This window comes from Lynx rufus, unplaced genomic scaffold (assembly GCF_022079265.1).
Source record: "Lynx rufus isolate CCGP_SWC_20201006 ecotype Redwood Valley unplaced genomic scaffold, mLynRuf1.p SCAF_4, whole genome shotgun sequence".
NCBI lineage: Eukaryota > Metazoa > Chordata > Mammalia > Carnivora > Felidae > Lynx > Lynx rufus.
In genome coordinates this window covers 18,661,966-18,679,511 of record NW_025814856.1, presented here as the reverse complement: position 1 = coordinate 18,679,511, position 17,546 = coordinate 18,661,966, and the positions used below count along the sequence as shown (strand labels likewise).

Below are 17,546 nucleotides of genomic sequence, written 5' to 3'. Positions count from 1 at the left end.
CCTCCAAGACCAGCTCCTCAGGTGGCCCTCCTTCCCATACTCAGCTCTGCCTGCTTGAGCACTGAGGCTGGACCCCCGCTGGGAGGCCTGGCAAGGTTTGGGCAGCTGGGGGTGGGGGGCAGCTATTTCTAGACTCTGAACCTATCTGGAAGCCAGAGGCTGCTGACAGGCCACAGAAGGAGCCAGGAGGTTGGTATCCCTTCCTCTGACCTTGGGCCACCCAAAGCAGGACCTTGGCACCAGAAAACTTGGCTAGGCCTGGCTTGAAGACAGGAGAGGCAGGTAGCTGTGGGGTCAGGTTAGACTCTTGTACAAAAACCTCACCGGGGAAGTAGGGTGGGACAATGGGTCAGGAGAAACCTGCCAATGGCGACTTTATTCCCCACCCACACACACACCCAAGCCCCAGGTCCAAGTGGTATCTCAGCTGGGTGCTTGGGCCTCACTGGAGTTGAGCCTCCGCAGCTGGCTGAGGCTGGCAAGCCGGAGTCTGAGCAGCGTCTCCTCCTGTGTGCGCAGTGTGTGCGCCAGCATGCGGAGGGATTCACTCTGCAGCACTGTGGACGGGCAGGCGGGAACGGGGGGGTATCAGACCACGTGCCACCCCACAACTCCCCACCTCACTGGCTCGGCCTCTGCAGCTGTTTCCAGCCACGCAGAAAAGCCTTGCAGTCCCAGTTACTCGCTCTCAGTTCCCACTGGCTTTCCGCACCGACCAACCATACCGCTCAGGTAGACAGCCAGGATGGCAAGTGCCAGGCAGGTGAACACCAGCAATGCGAGCAGCAGGAAGCCTCCCCTGCTGTGCACAGGGCTGCAGCCAGCCTGGGCACACAGCGACGGTGGCAAGATACCCAGCAGCTCGTCCCATGGCTGCACCTCCTCAGTCAGGTAGGGGCGCAGCGAACCTGCAGGGCAAATGGGGCATCGGGAGGGTAGGGGTTGTGCCTGCTCTCCTCCCCTCTCCCAGCATGTCAGTCCCCTGCCCTATGCCCCTCACCTCCACTGTGTAGGTCACTGATGGACTCCACCTGGTGCAGGCGCACCTCCTGTATGTGGTTGGGGGCCAGTGGCGCCCTGCTCCTCGTGCTCGGTGTTAGTGCCAAGGTGTCTGCTGGGACAGTGCAGGGCTGGTTCAGCCAGCAGGTCACGCCTCCCTTTTAAGGTGGCTTCATGCGGCAGCCGCGGCTCAGAAAAGATGGGACAGGACAAAGGGACATTGGCTCCTAGTGCCCTAAAACCAGCTCAGGAACGACACTTGATTCGGAACCAGGATGATCCCAGAACTCTGTGGGCCTGTTAACACCTACAGTAGCAGGAGGTGCATTTGACCTGCTCACTTTTGTTTCCTTACAAGCACCTCAACGACTTTCAGGCATTCCTCTGCCTGTTCATTTCTAGAGAAGAGTTTGTCAGCTTTGAAGGACTAACCCCACAGTGCGTGAAATTCATTCCTGCCTCTTCTGCTATCACTTTTCCCTGCAGACCCTGTGGGTTGGCCATTGGGCCAGACCCAGTGCCTGGTACCTCCACATCTGCATCCTAGCTGGGTGGTGCTTGTGCTTTGTGGCCTTGGCTCTGCTTTAACATATTCAGCCTGATCCTGCTGTACTTCCGTGAACCCTGTTTTCACTCAACATGTGACATGCCTTTGTTATGAAGCTGTTCTACATGCTTCTGAGGTCCCTTTGAGGCTGCCTGGGCATTTAGGTTGTTTCCAGTTCCCTTTGGAAGTGAGTAACTCCCAGGAAGGATATGCATCATTGAGTATGAAGGTTTTTCCCAATTTCCTAATTGTTAATAAGGACAGATTCCCAGAAGCAAAATTATTGGCTTAAAGAGCAGGGACTTTTTCTTTAAGCCATTATTAAACTGTCCTCCAGAATGACTATCCACAGCCCCCAAAAGGGTACAACATGCCACCATTAGGCATTTTCAATGAAAAATTTATATACACACGTGTACGCATGTTTGCCAGTTGGGAGATGAGAAAAGGCTTTTCTTGACCTATTTCGGTCTCTGCCTGGAGGGCCTGATGAATGCGTGTGGCTTCCTAGTTATCCATTCACAGCCTCTGCCCATTTAGTCACTGGGACCTCTGTACTTTTCTTGTGATCTTACTATTTTTGTACTCCTCAAAAGTATTTATTTTGTGATTTCTAAAAAAGTACTTTTTTTTTTTTTTTTTTTTTTTTACCTCTTTGACTTTTTATTTATTTATTTTTTAATCTTGGCTCCTTAAACCTCCAGATACCCAGCTGGCTGCTAGGTAACAGTATGGGGCATTGATAGGGGCAAAGGTGATTGGACTATCACTTTCATAACAATAACTCAACCTTCATGATTTGCTTGAAACTGGCCCTTGAAATGCTCCAAAGTGAAACAAGATGCTGGCAGTCATTATGTTTGGGTGATAGGTCAGGGGTCATGTTAAATTCCTCTGCACTTGGCTCTGCTTTCCCAACACTTTTTTTTTTGTTTGTTTAATGTTTATTTATTTTGAGAGAGAGCAAGCTTGCCGGCTTGGGAGTTGGGGAGGGGCAAAGAGAGAGAGAATCCCAAGCAGCCTCCGCTAGTGCTGTCAGTGCAGAGTCCAGTGTGGGGCTTGAACTCACGAATGGTGAGATTACAACCTGAGCCAAAATCAAGAGTTGGCCACTTAACCGACTGAACCACCCAGGTGCCCCTCCCTACGCTTTATAAATTGAACTCAGATTCTGTTCATCACCAGGAAAATCGTGGTAAACATCATTGTTAGGGCCTCAAAAGGAGGCAAACATCCTCCACCACTAGTGGGGGCTGGGGCCCTCCCATCCAGTTGAAATGTTGAAAATGTGACAAGAGGGTTGACCAGCTAGACCTGCTGGAGCAGTGAAGCAGCTGGTCATCCCTGCTGTGGCTTCTTGCATACAGTGGGGTAGTTAGGTGATTGGCCACCAAAGTCTTAACTAGCTGTCAGTCTGGCCAGGCCAAAGGATCCCAACTGGCTAACAGTTGGGTCCAGTTAGGCCCAAGTTGGAGGTGACCAGAGATCTATCCACTCCCGGTCCCTGGGCTACATGCCCAAATGCTTCCTAGAACCACTGCCCGCCCCCAATCCCAGCTTCCTCCCTGAATGAAGAGCTGAACTGGCCTGGCGGGCCACCTACTCAGCCCATACCCACTTGGGCACAGCCTATAGCTGACTACCCCCAAGCGAGTAGCTCCCCCCAATCCCTCCCTGCTGTCCCTAGCAGGGGTAACAGGCAGGGCCTAAGGGGAGGTGGGGTTCCAGACATAGCCCTTTCTCCATGCACAGGGGGCAGATTCCCTTAATCTATGGCATGGTGATTGATGACTAGTTAAGGAAGTGAGGACAGTGGGACAGAGTGGGTTTGCTCTGTGGTTCACAGGGTCACAGGACTGGGGCCTTGCCCTCCCCCACAGTCATCTCCTACCTTCTTGGGTGTCCTCAGGCATGGTGGGCGGTGGGCAGCTGGGGGGCTGATAATAGCACTCAGTATCAGGACAGGATGGAAGCAGCAGCGGCTCCTCAGAGCCTGGGGAAGGCAGGCCACCTCCCAGCCTGGGCCTAAAATAGGCCTGAGCTCAGCCCACTGGGCTATATTTAGAGGGGGCAGCTCTCAGCCATGGGAAGTTGTGGAGTGACCCACATGGGCCAGCTAGCTGGTGATGGAGCCCAGACAAGAGCACACCTCCACTAATACAAATGCCCAGGGTCTTTCCTGGGGAACTCTACCACTCCCATACACGCACAGGCCTTGGTGTCTTTACCCAGACAAGCTGCCTCATGCTCACCTCCAGCAATGCCCCACATGGCAGCCAAGGTATGTAAGGGAGCCCTGTGCCTCTACCCACAAAGACCCCGACCCAAAGTTGGGTCATCTCTTCTCCAAGCACACGGACAAGAACCTACCCCTGTGTGACCTGCTGGCACCAGGGATTGGGGTGATGGACAGCTTGAGTGCATTGCAATGAGGGCTCTGAGAATCCCCAAAGAGGGCAGAGACACACCTATAAAGGTAGGCACTCATGTTGATCAGTGGGCAAACTTAGGCTGAAGACTGGTATTTCTGTTAATAAGCCTACAACCTTGGTTAACGGATTGCCTGCTCTCTGACCTCCATTTTCTCATTGGTAAAACAGAAAGGACAATTATGGTTCCTCCCTGGCGCAGGACACGTGAAAATGGAATGCAGCTGCATGTCTGCAGTTTACCTCCTCCCTCCTCTCTCCATACAAGTCACACCATGTTGTGTGAGGAGGCATGGTACCACTCACCCCTGAAGGGAGGAAGTGGCCAGGCTGAGGGCCCACACTTTGCTGTTGGACCCCTGTGACCCTTCTCCCCAACTGGGAGGAAGTAAGACGGTGAGAATCCTCCCCCTAAAACATCCCAAATCCATCACTCCACTGTATCACACTGGCCTCCTTGATGTTCCTCACACACAGCAACCTTGTTTCCACCTCAGGACCTTTGCACTAGCTGTTGCCTCCTGGAACACTCCACCCCTTAGATACTCCCATGACTGGCTCCTTGTTGTTTAGCTCAAATGTCACCCCCTCAGTGATGCTTTCTCACATTGTTTTCCATATCTCCAAATTTCATTTTCTTCATAGCACTCATCCAAGAAATCATATTCAGAACATACTGTGCAGGTCAGTAGGGCCCCAAAGGCCCCACAGAATCTACTCAGTCACATGGAAACTGCCTTTAATCCTCATCACAGCATCCTTTTCAGAAACTGAGGCCCTAAGACTGCTAGGAAGTTGCCCAAGGCCGCACAGCAAGACCTAGTACCAGCGGTTGTCAGCTGGGGCCATTCCAGCTTCGGCTCATAATGTGTTTATTGCATTAGTACAGTCGGCCTGTCCCACTCCCGCCCCACCAGTTCAGCCTGTTCACAGCTTTCTGCTCATTCTCCAAGGAGGAGGTCTTTATCCCGGGGTGGGCACTCCGGGCACCTCCTCTGCCCAGGTCGTTGCTCTGGAGCCTTGCTTATCTCCCTCCTCCCGACCAGCCGGCCCCTGTGCCCCGCCTGGGTCGTCCCTCCCAGGGCTACATTCAAGGGTTATCCTCTGTTAATAAATAAGCCGGGGAGGCTGCCCCTCAGCCAGGGCCTGTAGGTCGGTGTCTCCATCAACCAGGGACCAATGTGCCAGGCCCCCTAGCTGTGCGTCCTCCACGGTCTGTCCTCCCCCTGTCCTGCCTGTAGCCTCCTTCCCTGTACCCGGCGTGGACTGCCGAATCACCAGTGCGCTGCGCTGCGCGGCCCCCGCTCAGCACGCGGCTCTGGGGCGTGCCTTCGCCGGTTTCGGCCCTTCCTCCGTGACTCGGGAGGCGGTGGGCGCGACTCAGGCTGCAGACGACACATTCGCAGGGAACTCGCGCCACCGCCGCCCGGCTCCACCAGCTGCAGGAAGTCCCGGTACCAGAGCCTGGGGCCTGGAGGGGCTACGGGCACAGCCTCCTCGGTCCGGGCCAGCCTTTCGGCCTGCGCAGCACTCAGCACGTGTAGCACCAGGCGACGCAGCGACTGCGAAAAGCCCTGCTCCACAGCTGCGCACAGGTACACGCCAGAATCCCCGCGCCTCAGTCCGCGCAGCAGCAGTCCCCCCGTAAGGCGCTCCGCGCGCTCCTCCATAGCTACCTGCAGGCGGGGCCAGTGGGAGGCAAAGGCATCGGTGTCAGGAACAAGGAAACCCGGCTCCCAGGTCGGGCCAGGAGAGGTAGAGGGTCAACGGTGGCCAAGCATGAGCAGGTAAGGTGTACCTTTGAAGGTTGGGTGCACTGGGACCAGTGGTCTAAAAGCGGAAACCCTTACCGGACCGGACGAGACCGGACGGGACTGGACTGGAGGTGGGGGGGGGGGGGTTACCTGAACATGGGGGCGGGGCGGGGGCCTCAATGGGCGGGGCGAGGGCGGGGCTCCTCTCGGATGGGGGTGGGGGGTGTCAGGAGTCTAGTTAGATGGAATGGGGCCTCACCAGAACGTGGAGTTCAGGTAAGGGACCAAACTGGACGTAAGGGGTCTAGCTGGACAGAGTCTCACTGGGCGGGGTCGGACCTAGTCTAGAAGTGGGAACCACACTGGCAAGGCGGGGCTCTCCTGGATGTAGGGGGCGGGACAAGGGCTTGTTTGGGAAGGGAGGGCGTGAGGCTCACCTGGGTGTGGGTCGCCTCCCCTGCGCGCTGGAAGGTCCATTCCACGCGCGCCTGCAGCGAGCGGGGCTCACACTCCAGGAAGGCGCTTCCGCCCTCCACACCGAACACCTTCCGCTCCAGCAGTGCGGGATGAGAGGAATCTGGGGAGGGCAAAGGAATGTCAGATTCAGGCAGGGCAGGGTGGGGCGTCTTCAAAGGCCCAGAAGTGGGGCAGCTGGGGGCACTCACCGCCGGAGCACAGCGTGCTGGGGTCGCCATTCCTCACGTCTTGCCGCCGGAACCGCCTGCAGGGTGGGGGTTGCATTGGTACATTAGAGCCTCGGTGAGTCCTTCTTCATTTAGCCAGGTGCTGCAAATGATTCCAGGTGGCCCGCCCCCAACCCTGCCCACCTTTTAGCGCTGGGCTGAAAGCGCGTGCACGCTGCCCCGTCCCAGGCGCAGTAAGGGTCGCGCGCAAGGCAGCATTCCGCACAGGCGCGGCCGTGGGCAGCACAGAGGTGCAACGGGATCTGGGCGACCGCGCTCCGCGAAGCTATGTACAGCTGGTGCTAGGGGGCACGAGGGGCTCCGGGCTGACCGAAGGCAGCCCTGTGCCCGCCTCCCATTGGTCAGGGATCCCTCACCCCACTTGACACTGATCAGGGTCTCAGGTCACGCAGTCTAGCAAAGGCAGAACCTATACTCAAACCCAGTGCTTCAAACTACCAAGGGAGGTGTGGGGGTAGGGGTGCCCGGGGAACACACTGGGTCCCTTCTGCTCCCAAGCCTTTTGGTCACTTACCCTCTTGGAAGAGATTTGCATGCTGGTGATAGCAGATGAATCCTGAGAGGAGGAGGAGCGAGCTCTGGGATCAGAGATCAATGGGGTAGGGTTCCTCTAGGAGGAGGGGGCTAGGCCTCACCTCAAAAACGTGCAGCTCCTCCAAGAGCAGCCCCTCCCCGTTAGGCTGGCTGCCCTTGGGGACGGAGATCACCTTCAGCACTGTGCCAGCGTCTGCAGGGATGAGGAATGAGTGATTCCTTGTGTTTCCTGGCAGCTAGGGCTGGGGATCTCCTCACTTCTGAGGCCTTTACCCTTAGCATGGTTGGATAGGTGAAGAATGTGGGTTGGAACAATCAGACCAGCATCCAGAAGGAGATGAGAGCACAACCCAGGCAAAGATGTGAAGATGGGACTGGGCAGGGGCAGCTTCTGCTGACAGGTGGAAGAGAGTCTGGACAGAGTTTTATGGGTAGTCATGGCAGGACACTGACCTGTGCCAATGAAGAGGACGTCGTAGTGTCCGTCAGCAGCTGCTACACGGTCTGCAGTGATCTGGGTGAAGGTGTACCCGGCATCCACTTGTATGAAGAGAGGGCGACCACCCATGGGCAGGACCGAATTGTACATGAGGGGGTGGTTCCGGGCAAATTGAATGACGTCATCAGGAAAGTCCTTGGTAGAACTGAAGGTGCCAAAGGTCTTGCTGGGACACTGGGCAGGTGGGGAGGAGGCATGACAGGGATGTGGGTACGAGGGCCTGGTGGGTCCACAAGAGACCTCCAGGTACCCGAGTATAGAGGAGTGCTAGTGGACAGAGGTCTGCCCTGAGAATCTGAAGAGAGAAGACCCAGTCTTGCCCTTGGGACTCTTAGGGGGAAATATGCCCTTCCTCTGAGGAGCCCTGTCTGACAAAGGTGATGTTTTCCCACCCATAACGGAAGGAAAAAAACACATTCACCAAGAAGATCCCAGGCCAAGTTTTCCACCCCTGAGACTTTAAGTGGGTTGTGGTGGGACTCCTGGGGCTACGCACCATGCCAGGCCGGGGGTAGGGGACACGGCCCTGGTAGGACACCCACTGGTGCATGGGCCCTTCCTTGTGTGCAAAGGGCCCCAGGAACGCCCGGCGCACGTCGTTCATGCTGTACACACACACTGCAGAGCCCTGGAAGATGGTGCTGCAGGCGAAGACATGAGCAGACTGAGGGGCCCAGAAGAGCCCTTTGGGCCCCGCCCTCTACCTTCTGCCCCTCACCTTGATGTGGAGAAGACAGCGTAGAGCAGTGGGCTCCAGCGGTCCCTCAAGGACAGCAGGAACATGTCCTCTGTGGGGAAGAAGCCTAGTTGGGGGAGGGCACACAGCCCTCTGGGCAGCCCGGCTCCTGGGTCTGGCCCCCTGCACTCCCTCTCTCCAACCCCATCCTCTGCTCCTGGCACTCACGGAGGTGGTCGAAGTGTGTGTCACCCTCGACACCTGGCACTGAGCACACCAGACGTGCCTTCAGGAACGTGGTCCACTTGTTGACAAGGCTTCGCTGGCCTCCCACGTCATTCTGCAGGGTCAATCAGCAGGGATGAGGGGGAGGCCCAGACGGGCAAAAGGGCAGGGATGTAGTCATCGGATGTGGCCCAAGGACTCCTCACCCGACAGATCTGGCCAACCCGGGACACAGTCTGGCGTCCCAGTGATGGCGAAGCCTCCACTGCCGACTCACGGAAGAAGAAGTAGATCTTGTCATCATCAGGATTCTCGCTCTCTGGGATCCAAAAGACCTTGACGAACTTGGGCTCTAGCAGCAGGAGGAGTGGGGTCAGAAAGGTCCTGGCCCTGCCACTCATGAGACCCACATGCTCCCTCTCCTTTCTCTGGTGCCCCCAGAAGCCCACGGGGCAGCATCTGACCACCCGGTCTCCAGGTAGGATGGCACTCTAAGGGGACAACATCCAGAGGATCAGGGCCTGTGAGTCAAGAAGTAACCACAAGAGGGCAGCAGAGACCAAGACTACCTAGACACACAGGCCTCTCCCCTCGGCCCCTGACAGTTCCCCAGGCCTTTGGTCCAGAAAGGAGGGAGATGGGATATTGGGGTTTTACCTTCACTCATGAATCTTCCTCTTGAGCAGGAAGCAGATTCCCCCTGTTACTGCTGTGAATACTCTGCTGGGTCCCCTCACTCTTAGAACAAATGACCCTGACCTCTGACAATGCAGACCCCTTATCCTTTCTCTTTTCATGAGTCTGTTCCTTGGCTTGTTCCTGCCCCGGAGCCTTTGCACTAGCTGTTCTCTTTACCTGGAATGCTCTTCCCTCAATCCTGCTGTGCTTTGGGAATTAGCTCTCCCCTGTCCTCAGCAGAGTGGCTTCCTGTCTCCAGTTCTCTTACCACCTGGTCTCCTTTTCCCTTTCTGTCTGTTCACTCACTGGTCTCATTGCCATTGGAACCATCTTATTATGTACCTGTTCTGAGGTCTGTGACCTCAACGAGGGCATGGGCCACACAGGTCTTGTCTGCCCTGCAGCCCCAGGCCCTAGCACAGGGCTTGATGCGTGGTGGGTACTTGGCGAGACCTGGCTGCACCCACTGCTCACTTCCTTTATGGGTCTTACTAGGCACCCACCCTGTTGGGGATGAGAGCCCCCTCCCAATAGCTCCACCAGCCTTTCACCGTTGAGCCAGCGAGAATCGTGTGGTTCTGTTCGCAGACTTGGACGCTGGCCCAGGCTGCGGAAGATGGTGAAGTCCCGGCCCATGAGGTCTGCGGCCACCCCTGAGTACAGTTCTTTCCCTGCAGATAGGGCAAGAGCTGCTTAGCCAATCTGAAGGTTCTCTGTGGGGAGTCCTTGTAGAGCTCCAAGAGCTCTTAAGGAGTCAGTGATGCCCTGGGGGCTCTCAGGGGCTCTCAGGAGGGTCTAGAGTCTCTGCAGGGCCCTAGCCATTGGACTCACCCACCAGCACGGAGGCAGCCCGATGCCTGGGGTCATAAGGACTCTTGCCCTTGCCATCCTCCAGCCTTCGAAGGTCTAGCCGGAGCGTGGGCTCCTGGGAGGCAGGGGGCAGTTGTTACTTCCAGGCCCTTCTTTACCTCCCAACCTCCCTCTCTGCCTAGATCTGGCCTTACCTCCAGCCGGTGGCCCACCTCCACAAATGCACAGGTTGGGTGGAAGGCCCCTGTGCCACAGGCCAGCAAGTGGGTGCGGTTGTAGGCATGCAGCAACTTCACGAAGTTCATGCACTCGGTCTAGTGGGCGGGCAGGGGCAGGGACGATGAGGCCTCCCCCAGGGAGGCAGCGTTAAGGGGTCCCAGCTCGCCAGTGGTACCTCACCCCTTCCTCTCTTCTGCATCAGTCCAGGCAAGTAGCAACATGGGCTTCAGGAGCCCGGACACCCTTGGTGACCAGCTCAGCCCACCTCTCACAGAAGGGGTGCATGGAGAAGCATAGGCCTGTACAGCCCCCTATGACTCAGACGCCCCCAAGAAGAATCACATGAGCCTCCACCCTGACTCACTACCTCTAAACTTCAGCCACCTCGACCCCCTGCCCCCATCCCAGACAGAAGAGGCAGGCTTCTGCTGTCTGTGGAGCAAGGGGCCGGGCCTCCCCACTCCCGCCCCGGGCGGCCGGCACTCACACCAATGTCCTTCCCTGCCCAGTTGCACTCCTCTCGCCATTCCACAGGGGCCGGCCAGGCCAGCTGCGAGGGGGTCAGGGAAGGGGGACACAGGTCAAGGGCCTTTGCCTGGTCTCTGTGAAGAGGGTGTCTGCTCAGGGGCCCACCCCCCTGGGGAGCACAGAGGCTGGGGGTCCCTGGCACCTTCTTGGCCCGCTTGCTGATGTCGTCCAGGCTGAGGGAGGCCACGCGGTTCTCGGCACCCACAAACAGGCGTCCTCTCTCCTCGTCCACCAGCAGAGCTTCATAGCAGCAGGTCCTCTCCAGCCTGAAGGTCCGGAGACCGTGCTGGGCCTGGAGCTCTGCAGGGTAGTGTTTGCCAGCCATGCTGGGAGCTTTCCCCAGACCCTACCTATCGTCTCTCTCACAGGTGATGGTTGTATATGTGACCTGGCCCACACATGTGAGTTTACCCATGTGTGAGTTTACATTCGTGAAGACAGATCCACCCATGTGAAAAGCTTCCAGAGTGGGCAATGCAGCACCGTTCCCCCCCCCCCCCCCCCCCACCAAGGGAAAAGCAGGTTGAACTCCTCAGGCGTGCCTGGACAAGCAGTGTCTGCAGGCGGGCGCACTGGGAGGCCGGGTGTTGGGGGAGGCTGCGTATGTAGGGAAAGCCAGGACCCCCACCCCAAAGTCAGGCTGAGGATTCTCTGCCACCCTGCTACTAGCCTAAGCTCAGTGCGATGCCTGGTGACCACCCTTCTGTGTCAGGGGTGTGGGGGTGGTGGATGGGACACAGGCAGGATCTGTTGCCACGGGAACAGAAGGGGTCTTCCTGGGAAAGTCAGAGGAGAATGTGTGCAGAAAGGCTGGGGGCTGAGGCCAGGACAGGGTTAACTGGAGGTGGCCTGAAAGTGCCCCACTCAAACCTGGGCCAGTGGCACAGGGCAGCAGCAAACTTAGTGCCCCCTATTCACACTGGGTCTCTCTCCTGCTCACCCTGAGCCAAGCCCTCTTGCCTGCCAGGTGCACCTACCTTGGAAGGAGAGCCGAAGGCGGGGAGGGCTGGGGGCAGCACCCCCCAGCACTGCTGTCCAGAGCAGGGCCAGGCCTGGGATCATGGCGGCGGCCGCAGCCTGCCCCATCCGGGCAGCTCAGGGTGCTCAGGGTTCAGCAGGCGTGTGTGGAGGAGCCTTGAGCCGCCCTGGACTCTGCCCCAGGATCTGGAAGAGAAGGAGCTGCAGCAAGGACGAGGGCGGGCTGGAGGCTAGGGGGGAGTCCCCAGGGATCAGATTACAGCCCCTAGGGAAAAGAGGCTGGGGGGTCGCATTCCACTTCCGAGCTCTCCCCTCCCTCCAAGTGTGCCCTGCCTGGCCACAATCACAGACACACCCACGCTGGGCACACCCTTGGGGTCACCCCCATGTGGGCAGGCGCCCGCCCCACCACGTCACCCTCCCTCGTAACCCCCCTCCCATAGACACACAGGCATTAATTCACAAACTCTGTGTGCCTACTTCATGCCAGCCTGGGACATTGGGGGACACAGACAAAGTCCCCATGCAGGAGGGGGCAGAGTGCCAACAAGGACTCAGATCAGTGCAGTCATTTCAGAGGGCGCCAAGTGTAATGAGCAAAACAAACCAGTCATGGGAGTGAGAGCAGCGACAGGAGGGGTGAGGCCTCTGGAGGTGGCTGTGCACCCACAGGCCTACAGAGGAACTGAGGCACCCTTGGGGCTGGAGCCAATGGTGTGGGCGCCTGTGAGTGTGACTGCTTCTGAGGGTCCCTTTGTGTTATCTGTATCGCGCGCGCGTGTGTCATGTGTATGCAGGCAGATGTGTACATGTCTGTGACAGTGTGTGGCATGAGAGTTGTATTATACATGTAGATATATGGCACATGTGTGCACTTTACACACGTGTATATGTGTGTCACAGATGCGTGCATGTGCGAATGTGTGTGCAGACACACAGACAAGTGTATGTGTGTTTCTCTGGGCATGCAGGTGAGCAAATACAACTGCAGAGACAATCACAGCCCTCAACTCGGAAACATGCCTGAAACCCATTCCTCTGAGGAAAAAGTGCTGCCCAGGAGCCCCAGCGCCTGCACCGCTGGGGCTGGACAGAAGCCTCGGCTGCTGACTTGGAGATGGCTGCAGCCCCAGCTTCGTGCTTGACCTCTCTCTCCCCACACGAGGGTGGAAGGAGCTGGTTACACAGAAATTCTGTGAGCTCAGACTTCAGACCCAAGAGGAATCAAGTCGGGGGAGAGCCAAGGGCCTCAGGCAGCCTCTCACCCCTGCTTCGGGTGAGCTGCCCTTCTCTCTCTGAGCTTCCGCTGCCTCTGTACCTCTCCCTCCCCTGCCTTCGCCCTCAGGTTTCACCGTCTTTGAGCCCCTCCACCTTTGAGCCAGAGCCCTTCCCTGGACCCCTTACAAGGGGCCAGCCTCTAGCTGCAATGCCCAATCATCCTCCCCAGAGCTGGCCCGGCAGGTGCTGGGCGCAGGAGCCCTGGTGTGGGGCAGGGTCCTGGGGTGCACAACTGCCGAGGGGCATTCCACATCGCTCCCCCCAAACCCCTGCCCAGTCCCGCAGCCCCCGAATCCCTCCCGTGCCAGGACCCCCACCTCCCGCCTTCCCTCCACTGACACTTGCCATCGCCTCTTCCGAGCCCAAGCCCGTGAGGTCTGCGATGCCACAGAACACCGGGCTGCCCTCCCTGGAGAAGGGAAGAAGCCGCGGGGCCGCAGGGCACCCTCTAACGGCTCCTTTAAGGAGCAACCCCCGCCTCCACCAAGCCAGCCGCCGCCCTACACGCGCCGTCAAGTTTATGGGGCGGATCGGGTGACCGGGCAGGCAGCCGGGCCAGCCAGAGTTGGTGGCCAGACCAGAGTGGAGTGGGCACAAGGGAGGAGTGGGGAGGAGCGACCCCTCCCCTGTAGGGCCTCAGGGCAATAGGGTGCACCCAAGAGCCATCCGGAAGTGGGGCAGCCAGTCCAGGCAAAGGAGGAAGAAGCAATAGGGCCCCCTCCCCAGCCCCAGAAGGCTCTGTGAAGCAGGCAGAGGGAACAGCAGGTCCAGGAGACTAGAGTTCCTCACCTGTCCCTACACAGCTGGGGAGGTGGAGGTGGGTAATGAGGGGCTCAGTTCCCAGGAGCCAGCTGGCATGGGAGGGTCGCACGTCCAGGGCTGGAGTTCTCAACTAGGGGTCCGATGGGCCCCCAGCCCAGCCCCAGCCCTTGCCCTTCCTCACCACTAGAACCACTTAGTGCTTCTGCCACCTGGCTGGCAGAGGCTGTGAGGACAGCAGTTGGGGCAGGAAAGGAGGGGCCCGAGAGGGCCAGGCGGGGCAGTCAGAGGCGGCAGAGGCCCTCAAGTTTCACTTCTGCACTGTGGGGTGTAGGCCCATCCAGAGACCCCTCCTGATGGGTGGTTCTGCCTCTCTGCAGGGGGGTGAGGAGCATTCTGTGTGACCTCTGTGATTCAGGACATGGCTCTGAAACCTCGGTGGCTCAGTTGGGAAGGGTCTGGGATCTTAGCCTGAAACTGTCCCTGGTGGACAACCCTGTTTGTACTGCCGGGAGTCTGTCTGCTTTGGAAGGGCTGAATGTTGACAATGGCTGAATGGGGCCCTTGGGTCCACCTGGGTGAACGTGACAGGGCTTGAGGATGGGCTTTCACCCCTCAATCCCCATAAAAGGCATCTTCCCACAACCTCCCCAAGGCTGCTCAGCAGCTCTGCAGTTGATCAGTGAGGGAGGCTGTGTGAGCTTCAAGTTCTGTGGCCCGTCCCCTGCCAGCTTCCCTGGAGTAGCGGTGTCTGTGTCTGTGTCTGTGTCTGTGCCCAGCCAGGGTGGGGCTGTGCCCTTCTTTCCTGAGCCTCGAGACCTAGTTTTCCTGAATTGGCCTGGCCAGCTGGCAGAGGAAGAGTGCGGGTCAGGGGCCTTCGGGAGGGGAGTGGAAGGATGCACCCCAGCCTGAGCTCTTGGGCTTCTGGGAAGCAGCCTCTTTCTCCTCCCGGCTTCTGCCTTGGACCTGGGCAGCCTCCCCTGGCCCCATGCAAGCAAACAAAATTCTTTGGCTGTTTACAATTTTCCACCCTACCAGCCAAGATCAGCAAGTGCCTTTGAGGTCCCCACCCACCCCTACTGTGCCCCCTACCTGCCCCCAGTGCTTTTAGTTCTTCAGGCTCAGGGTCGTGGTCTCAGTTTCATTCCCTCCCAGCCCTGTGTCCATACTGAAAAGTAGAACCAGGACCCCCACCATCTTTCCAACATTTTGGGGCTGTCCCCGCCCACCTGAGCCCTCTGCATTGATTTCCTTGCTTCTTGGAGCAGGAAGGGAGATCTGCAGGGGTGGGAGCTCAACTTGTCCCTGTCCCCACAAAGTCTCCTTTCTGCTCCTCAGTCGCAGGTCCAAATGTATGCCAGACCCTGGACAGACACCTCGTGAAGGCAGCACTCTCGGAGCAGGGTCATTGTCTGTGAGCTACTCTGGACTCTGGGAGTCTCTAAGGATTCTGGAATCAGTCAGCCTGGGCCCAAGTCTTGACAGAATGGAACAAACTAGGAAGGTAGCTGTATGGCTACCTGCACCACTGCCCAAGGGCCACCTCAGCCTCCTGACCTCTACCCTTTGCCAGGGTACCCATGGGCAAAGGCCTGCCTGGATTCTTGCCCTGATGCTTCCTGTTAGTGGCACAGCCCACCAAGGCCTTGGTTTTTCTTTCTGGAAATAACTGGATGGTCCTGCCCATCCTACCACCTGCCTCCTCACCCCCCCTCCCCCGTCACTAGCTGGAAACTGTTCCCTGCCTGGACTCTGGGTGGTGCGGCTAGGGTAGGATATTCATCTGAAGAAGGCTGGAGACAACGCTCCCAGTGCCCAGCCTGGGCTGGGTCAGGCCTTGGCTTCCCACTCACACCTGTTTTAGCCATTAAGGCTGGTGGCTCCAGCGTCACAACCTTCCCCAGTTCCGGCCACGTGGGTATTAGGACACGCTACCCTGAGGACTTAGGCATTGGGTCGGGGTGAGATAGGGGGTAGGAATGGGCCCGGGGAAGCCTGACTGAGAGGCCTGACTTCCCTGACAATCTACTACCCACCCGGGAGGAGATTTCCTGGGAGAAGGTGTTGGGGCCCTTCCCCCACCCGCCCCCAGCCTAGTATCCATGCTCCCAGGTACCCTGGCCCACCTTTTTGGAAAGATCAGTTCTTCCCCTCCTTGCCTGTTCCCCTTCCCTTCTGAGGGCCATGTCAGTGCTGAGGTGGAGGGGCCGAGGGAGGGGCTGCCAGGAACCCTGGGCCTCTGGTTGTGGCCCTGCCCCCACCCGCTCCGCCCCTGCCCTCCGCCTCCTGCACATTCCTCCTGGGCTGAGGTCAGCCCCTCAGGGATGGGGTAGCCCCCCCCACCAGCCACATCACAGCTCTCCTCTCCCTCCTGTTTTCTACATTGCCCAGCAGGAGGGGGGAGGGGCGAGGCAGGGGCGGGTGGAGCCTCCTTCTCCCCTCCTCCATAGTTTACGGGAGTGTGGGATGGGGTGCCGGGAATGCAGCCAAAGTAGACTAGGGTGGCACACCATGCTTATTAACATGTATTAACATAAATACTACCTTCCCTTAATCGGTTTGGGTATAGCTGCCCAGTAGTGCAGGCTGCGGGGCTCTGGATGCCGGGGTGGGGGTGAACCTGCCTCAGGAATCAACCCCCTTAAGTAGGCTGGAAGGGGCGTGGTTGAATCCTGACTGCCACTCGCCAGCTGTGTGTCCCTAGGGAGAGACTGCACCTCTCAGATCTCGCTCCTCACTCGCCCTGCGGTTGCAGCTGGCGGGCCAGGCAGGTCTGGCCACTGTGGCAGAACACAGGTGTGCGCTCTTGCTGCCACCTCAGCACTGGGCATCCAGGCCTGAGAGCCTCGAAGCAGATCCTTCACTGCTGCCTCTTTCAGCCCTGCTTCACTAGGGCCCCTTGTCGGGCTTGGCTCCTCTCCTGTCCCCAGCCCCCGCCAACCCTCCGGCCACAGCCAATGACTGCCTCCACCCTCCACCTAAACCTCCATCCCTCCCCACCCCCTGAGGACTCCTCAGTCTTCCTCCAGGTCTCCATCCCAGCCCTAGCAGGGCCAAGCCCACATCCCTTCTCCTAGAGCCCCTGTCTCAGGGAGACCTTTCTGCCTGGTTGACCTGAGAAGGTCCCGCCTCCTCCCCCAGCAGCATGCAGCCTGACCCCTTCAGCCTACCGCTCAGGCTGTGCCCCTGTGGTCTGCCACTCCTCCACCCCTCTGCAGTACCCTGCCCCCCACCTCAGAGAGCTCCCTGGAGCTTGGGGGTTCCTAGGCTTAGCCTTAGGCAACCCTGCCAGTGCCCTGGCCACCCAACTTCTGGGAGGCAGCAGTACTTTCTTTGCCAGGACTCTGCTTGGCCGGTGCCCTCCGGGCTTTTAGGCCATCCTCTTTGCCACCTGCTGGACTCTTCTTCACCACTCAGTATCCAACTCTCTGGTGTCATTTCCTTTGTGAAGCCCCAGATGCCTGTAACACCCAGGTTCAAGCCTCTCTGTGGGGCTCTGGGTTCCCCAGGGGCTATCATCAGTGGGGGCCCCAGGACCCAGCAGAGGACGGACCCAGGGAGATAGGAGATAGAATGCAGAAAGCCCTTCCACCTTCCTGGGCCTGCTGAGCCTGTGGAGGAGGGGGATGGGAGACTGATGGACAAGGGACACCTTGGGTCCCTCCTTGACCCTGCACCAGCTCCGCCAAGAGGACTTGATGCCCTCTACCCACAATGAAGTCAGAAAGCAGAATCAATAAGGGATATCAAACTGATTTTTCTCCTAAATAAGATCACCTGTGTGGCTTATCTCATGCAAGGGAAAAACCAAGACAAGAAGGAGAAAGGGATCCATGGTGTTGAGCCCTGCCCGCTTGGACACTGGTGCCCACCGCTGTTATTAACCAAGGAGCTGAGTGGCCTGGTGAGTATGGACAAACTCACTGTCA

At 58.3% G+C, this 17,546-nt stretch overlaps 2 protein-coding genes across 2 annotated transcripts; both read right to left on the bottom strand.

Moving 5' to 3' along the window:
• Positions 1–17: 17 nt before the first annotated feature.
• Positions 18–6,251, bottom strand: LSMEM2 (leucine rich single-pass membrane protein 2). Its single transcript, XM_047095606.1, has 4 exons — positions 6,167–6,251; positions 1,001–1,111; positions 726–908; positions 18–557 (listed from the first exon to the last, which is right to left on the bottom strand). The coding sequence occupies exons 1-4, from the start codon at positions 6,204–6,206 to the stop codon at positions 424–426; spliced, it is 468 nt and encodes a 155-aa protein (XP_046951562.1). The 5' UTR covers positions 6,207–6,251; the 3' UTR covers positions 18–423.
• On the bottom strand, positions 4,808–11,910 carry SEMA3B (semaphorin 3B). Its single transcript, XM_047095603.1, has 17 exons — positions 11,580–11,910; positions 10,745–10,902; positions 10,562–10,624; positions 10,050–10,169; positions 9,877–9,970; positions 9,597–9,716; positions 8,574–8,719; positions 8,371–8,482; positions 8,185–8,254; positions 7,963–8,107; positions 7,421–7,640; positions 7,069–7,160; positions 6,948–6,989; positions 6,557–6,714; positions 6,395–6,450; positions 6,167–6,306; positions 4,808–5,651 (listed from the first exon to the last, which is right to left on the bottom strand). The coding sequence occupies exons 1-17, from the start codon at positions 11,686–11,688 to the stop codon at positions 5,250–5,252; spliced, it is 2,247 nt and encodes a 748-aa protein (XP_046951559.1). The 5' UTR covers positions 11,689–11,910; the 3' UTR covers positions 4,808–5,249.
• Positions 11,911–17,546: the final 5,636 nt, after the last annotated feature.

Coding starts and splice junctions, on each gene's coding strand:
- LSMEM2 (XM_047095606.1), bottom strand. CDS start 6,206: ATGGACCTTCCAGCGCGCAGGGGAGGCGACCCACACCCAG. Junction 1,112..6,166: donor GGGAGGCGACCCACACCCAG/GTGAGCCTCACG, acceptor CTGTCCCAGCAG/ACACCTTGGCACTAACACCG. Junction 558..725: donor CCTGGCTGTCTACCTGAGCG/GTATGGTTGGTC, acceptor GCCCGTCCACAG/TGCTGCAGAGTGAATCCCTC.
- SEMA3B (XM_047095603.1), bottom strand. CDS start 11,688: ATGGGGCAGGCTGCGGCCGCCGCCATGATCCCAGGCCTGGCCCTGCTC. Junction 9,971..10,049: donor AGGTGGGCCACCGGCTGGAG/GTAAGGCCAGAT, acceptor CCTGCCTCCCAG/GAGCCCACGCTCCGGCTAGA. Junction 5,652..6,166: donor GGGAGGCGACCCACACCCAG/GTGAGCCTCACG, acceptor CCCCGCCTGCAG/GTAGCTATGGAGGAGCGCGC.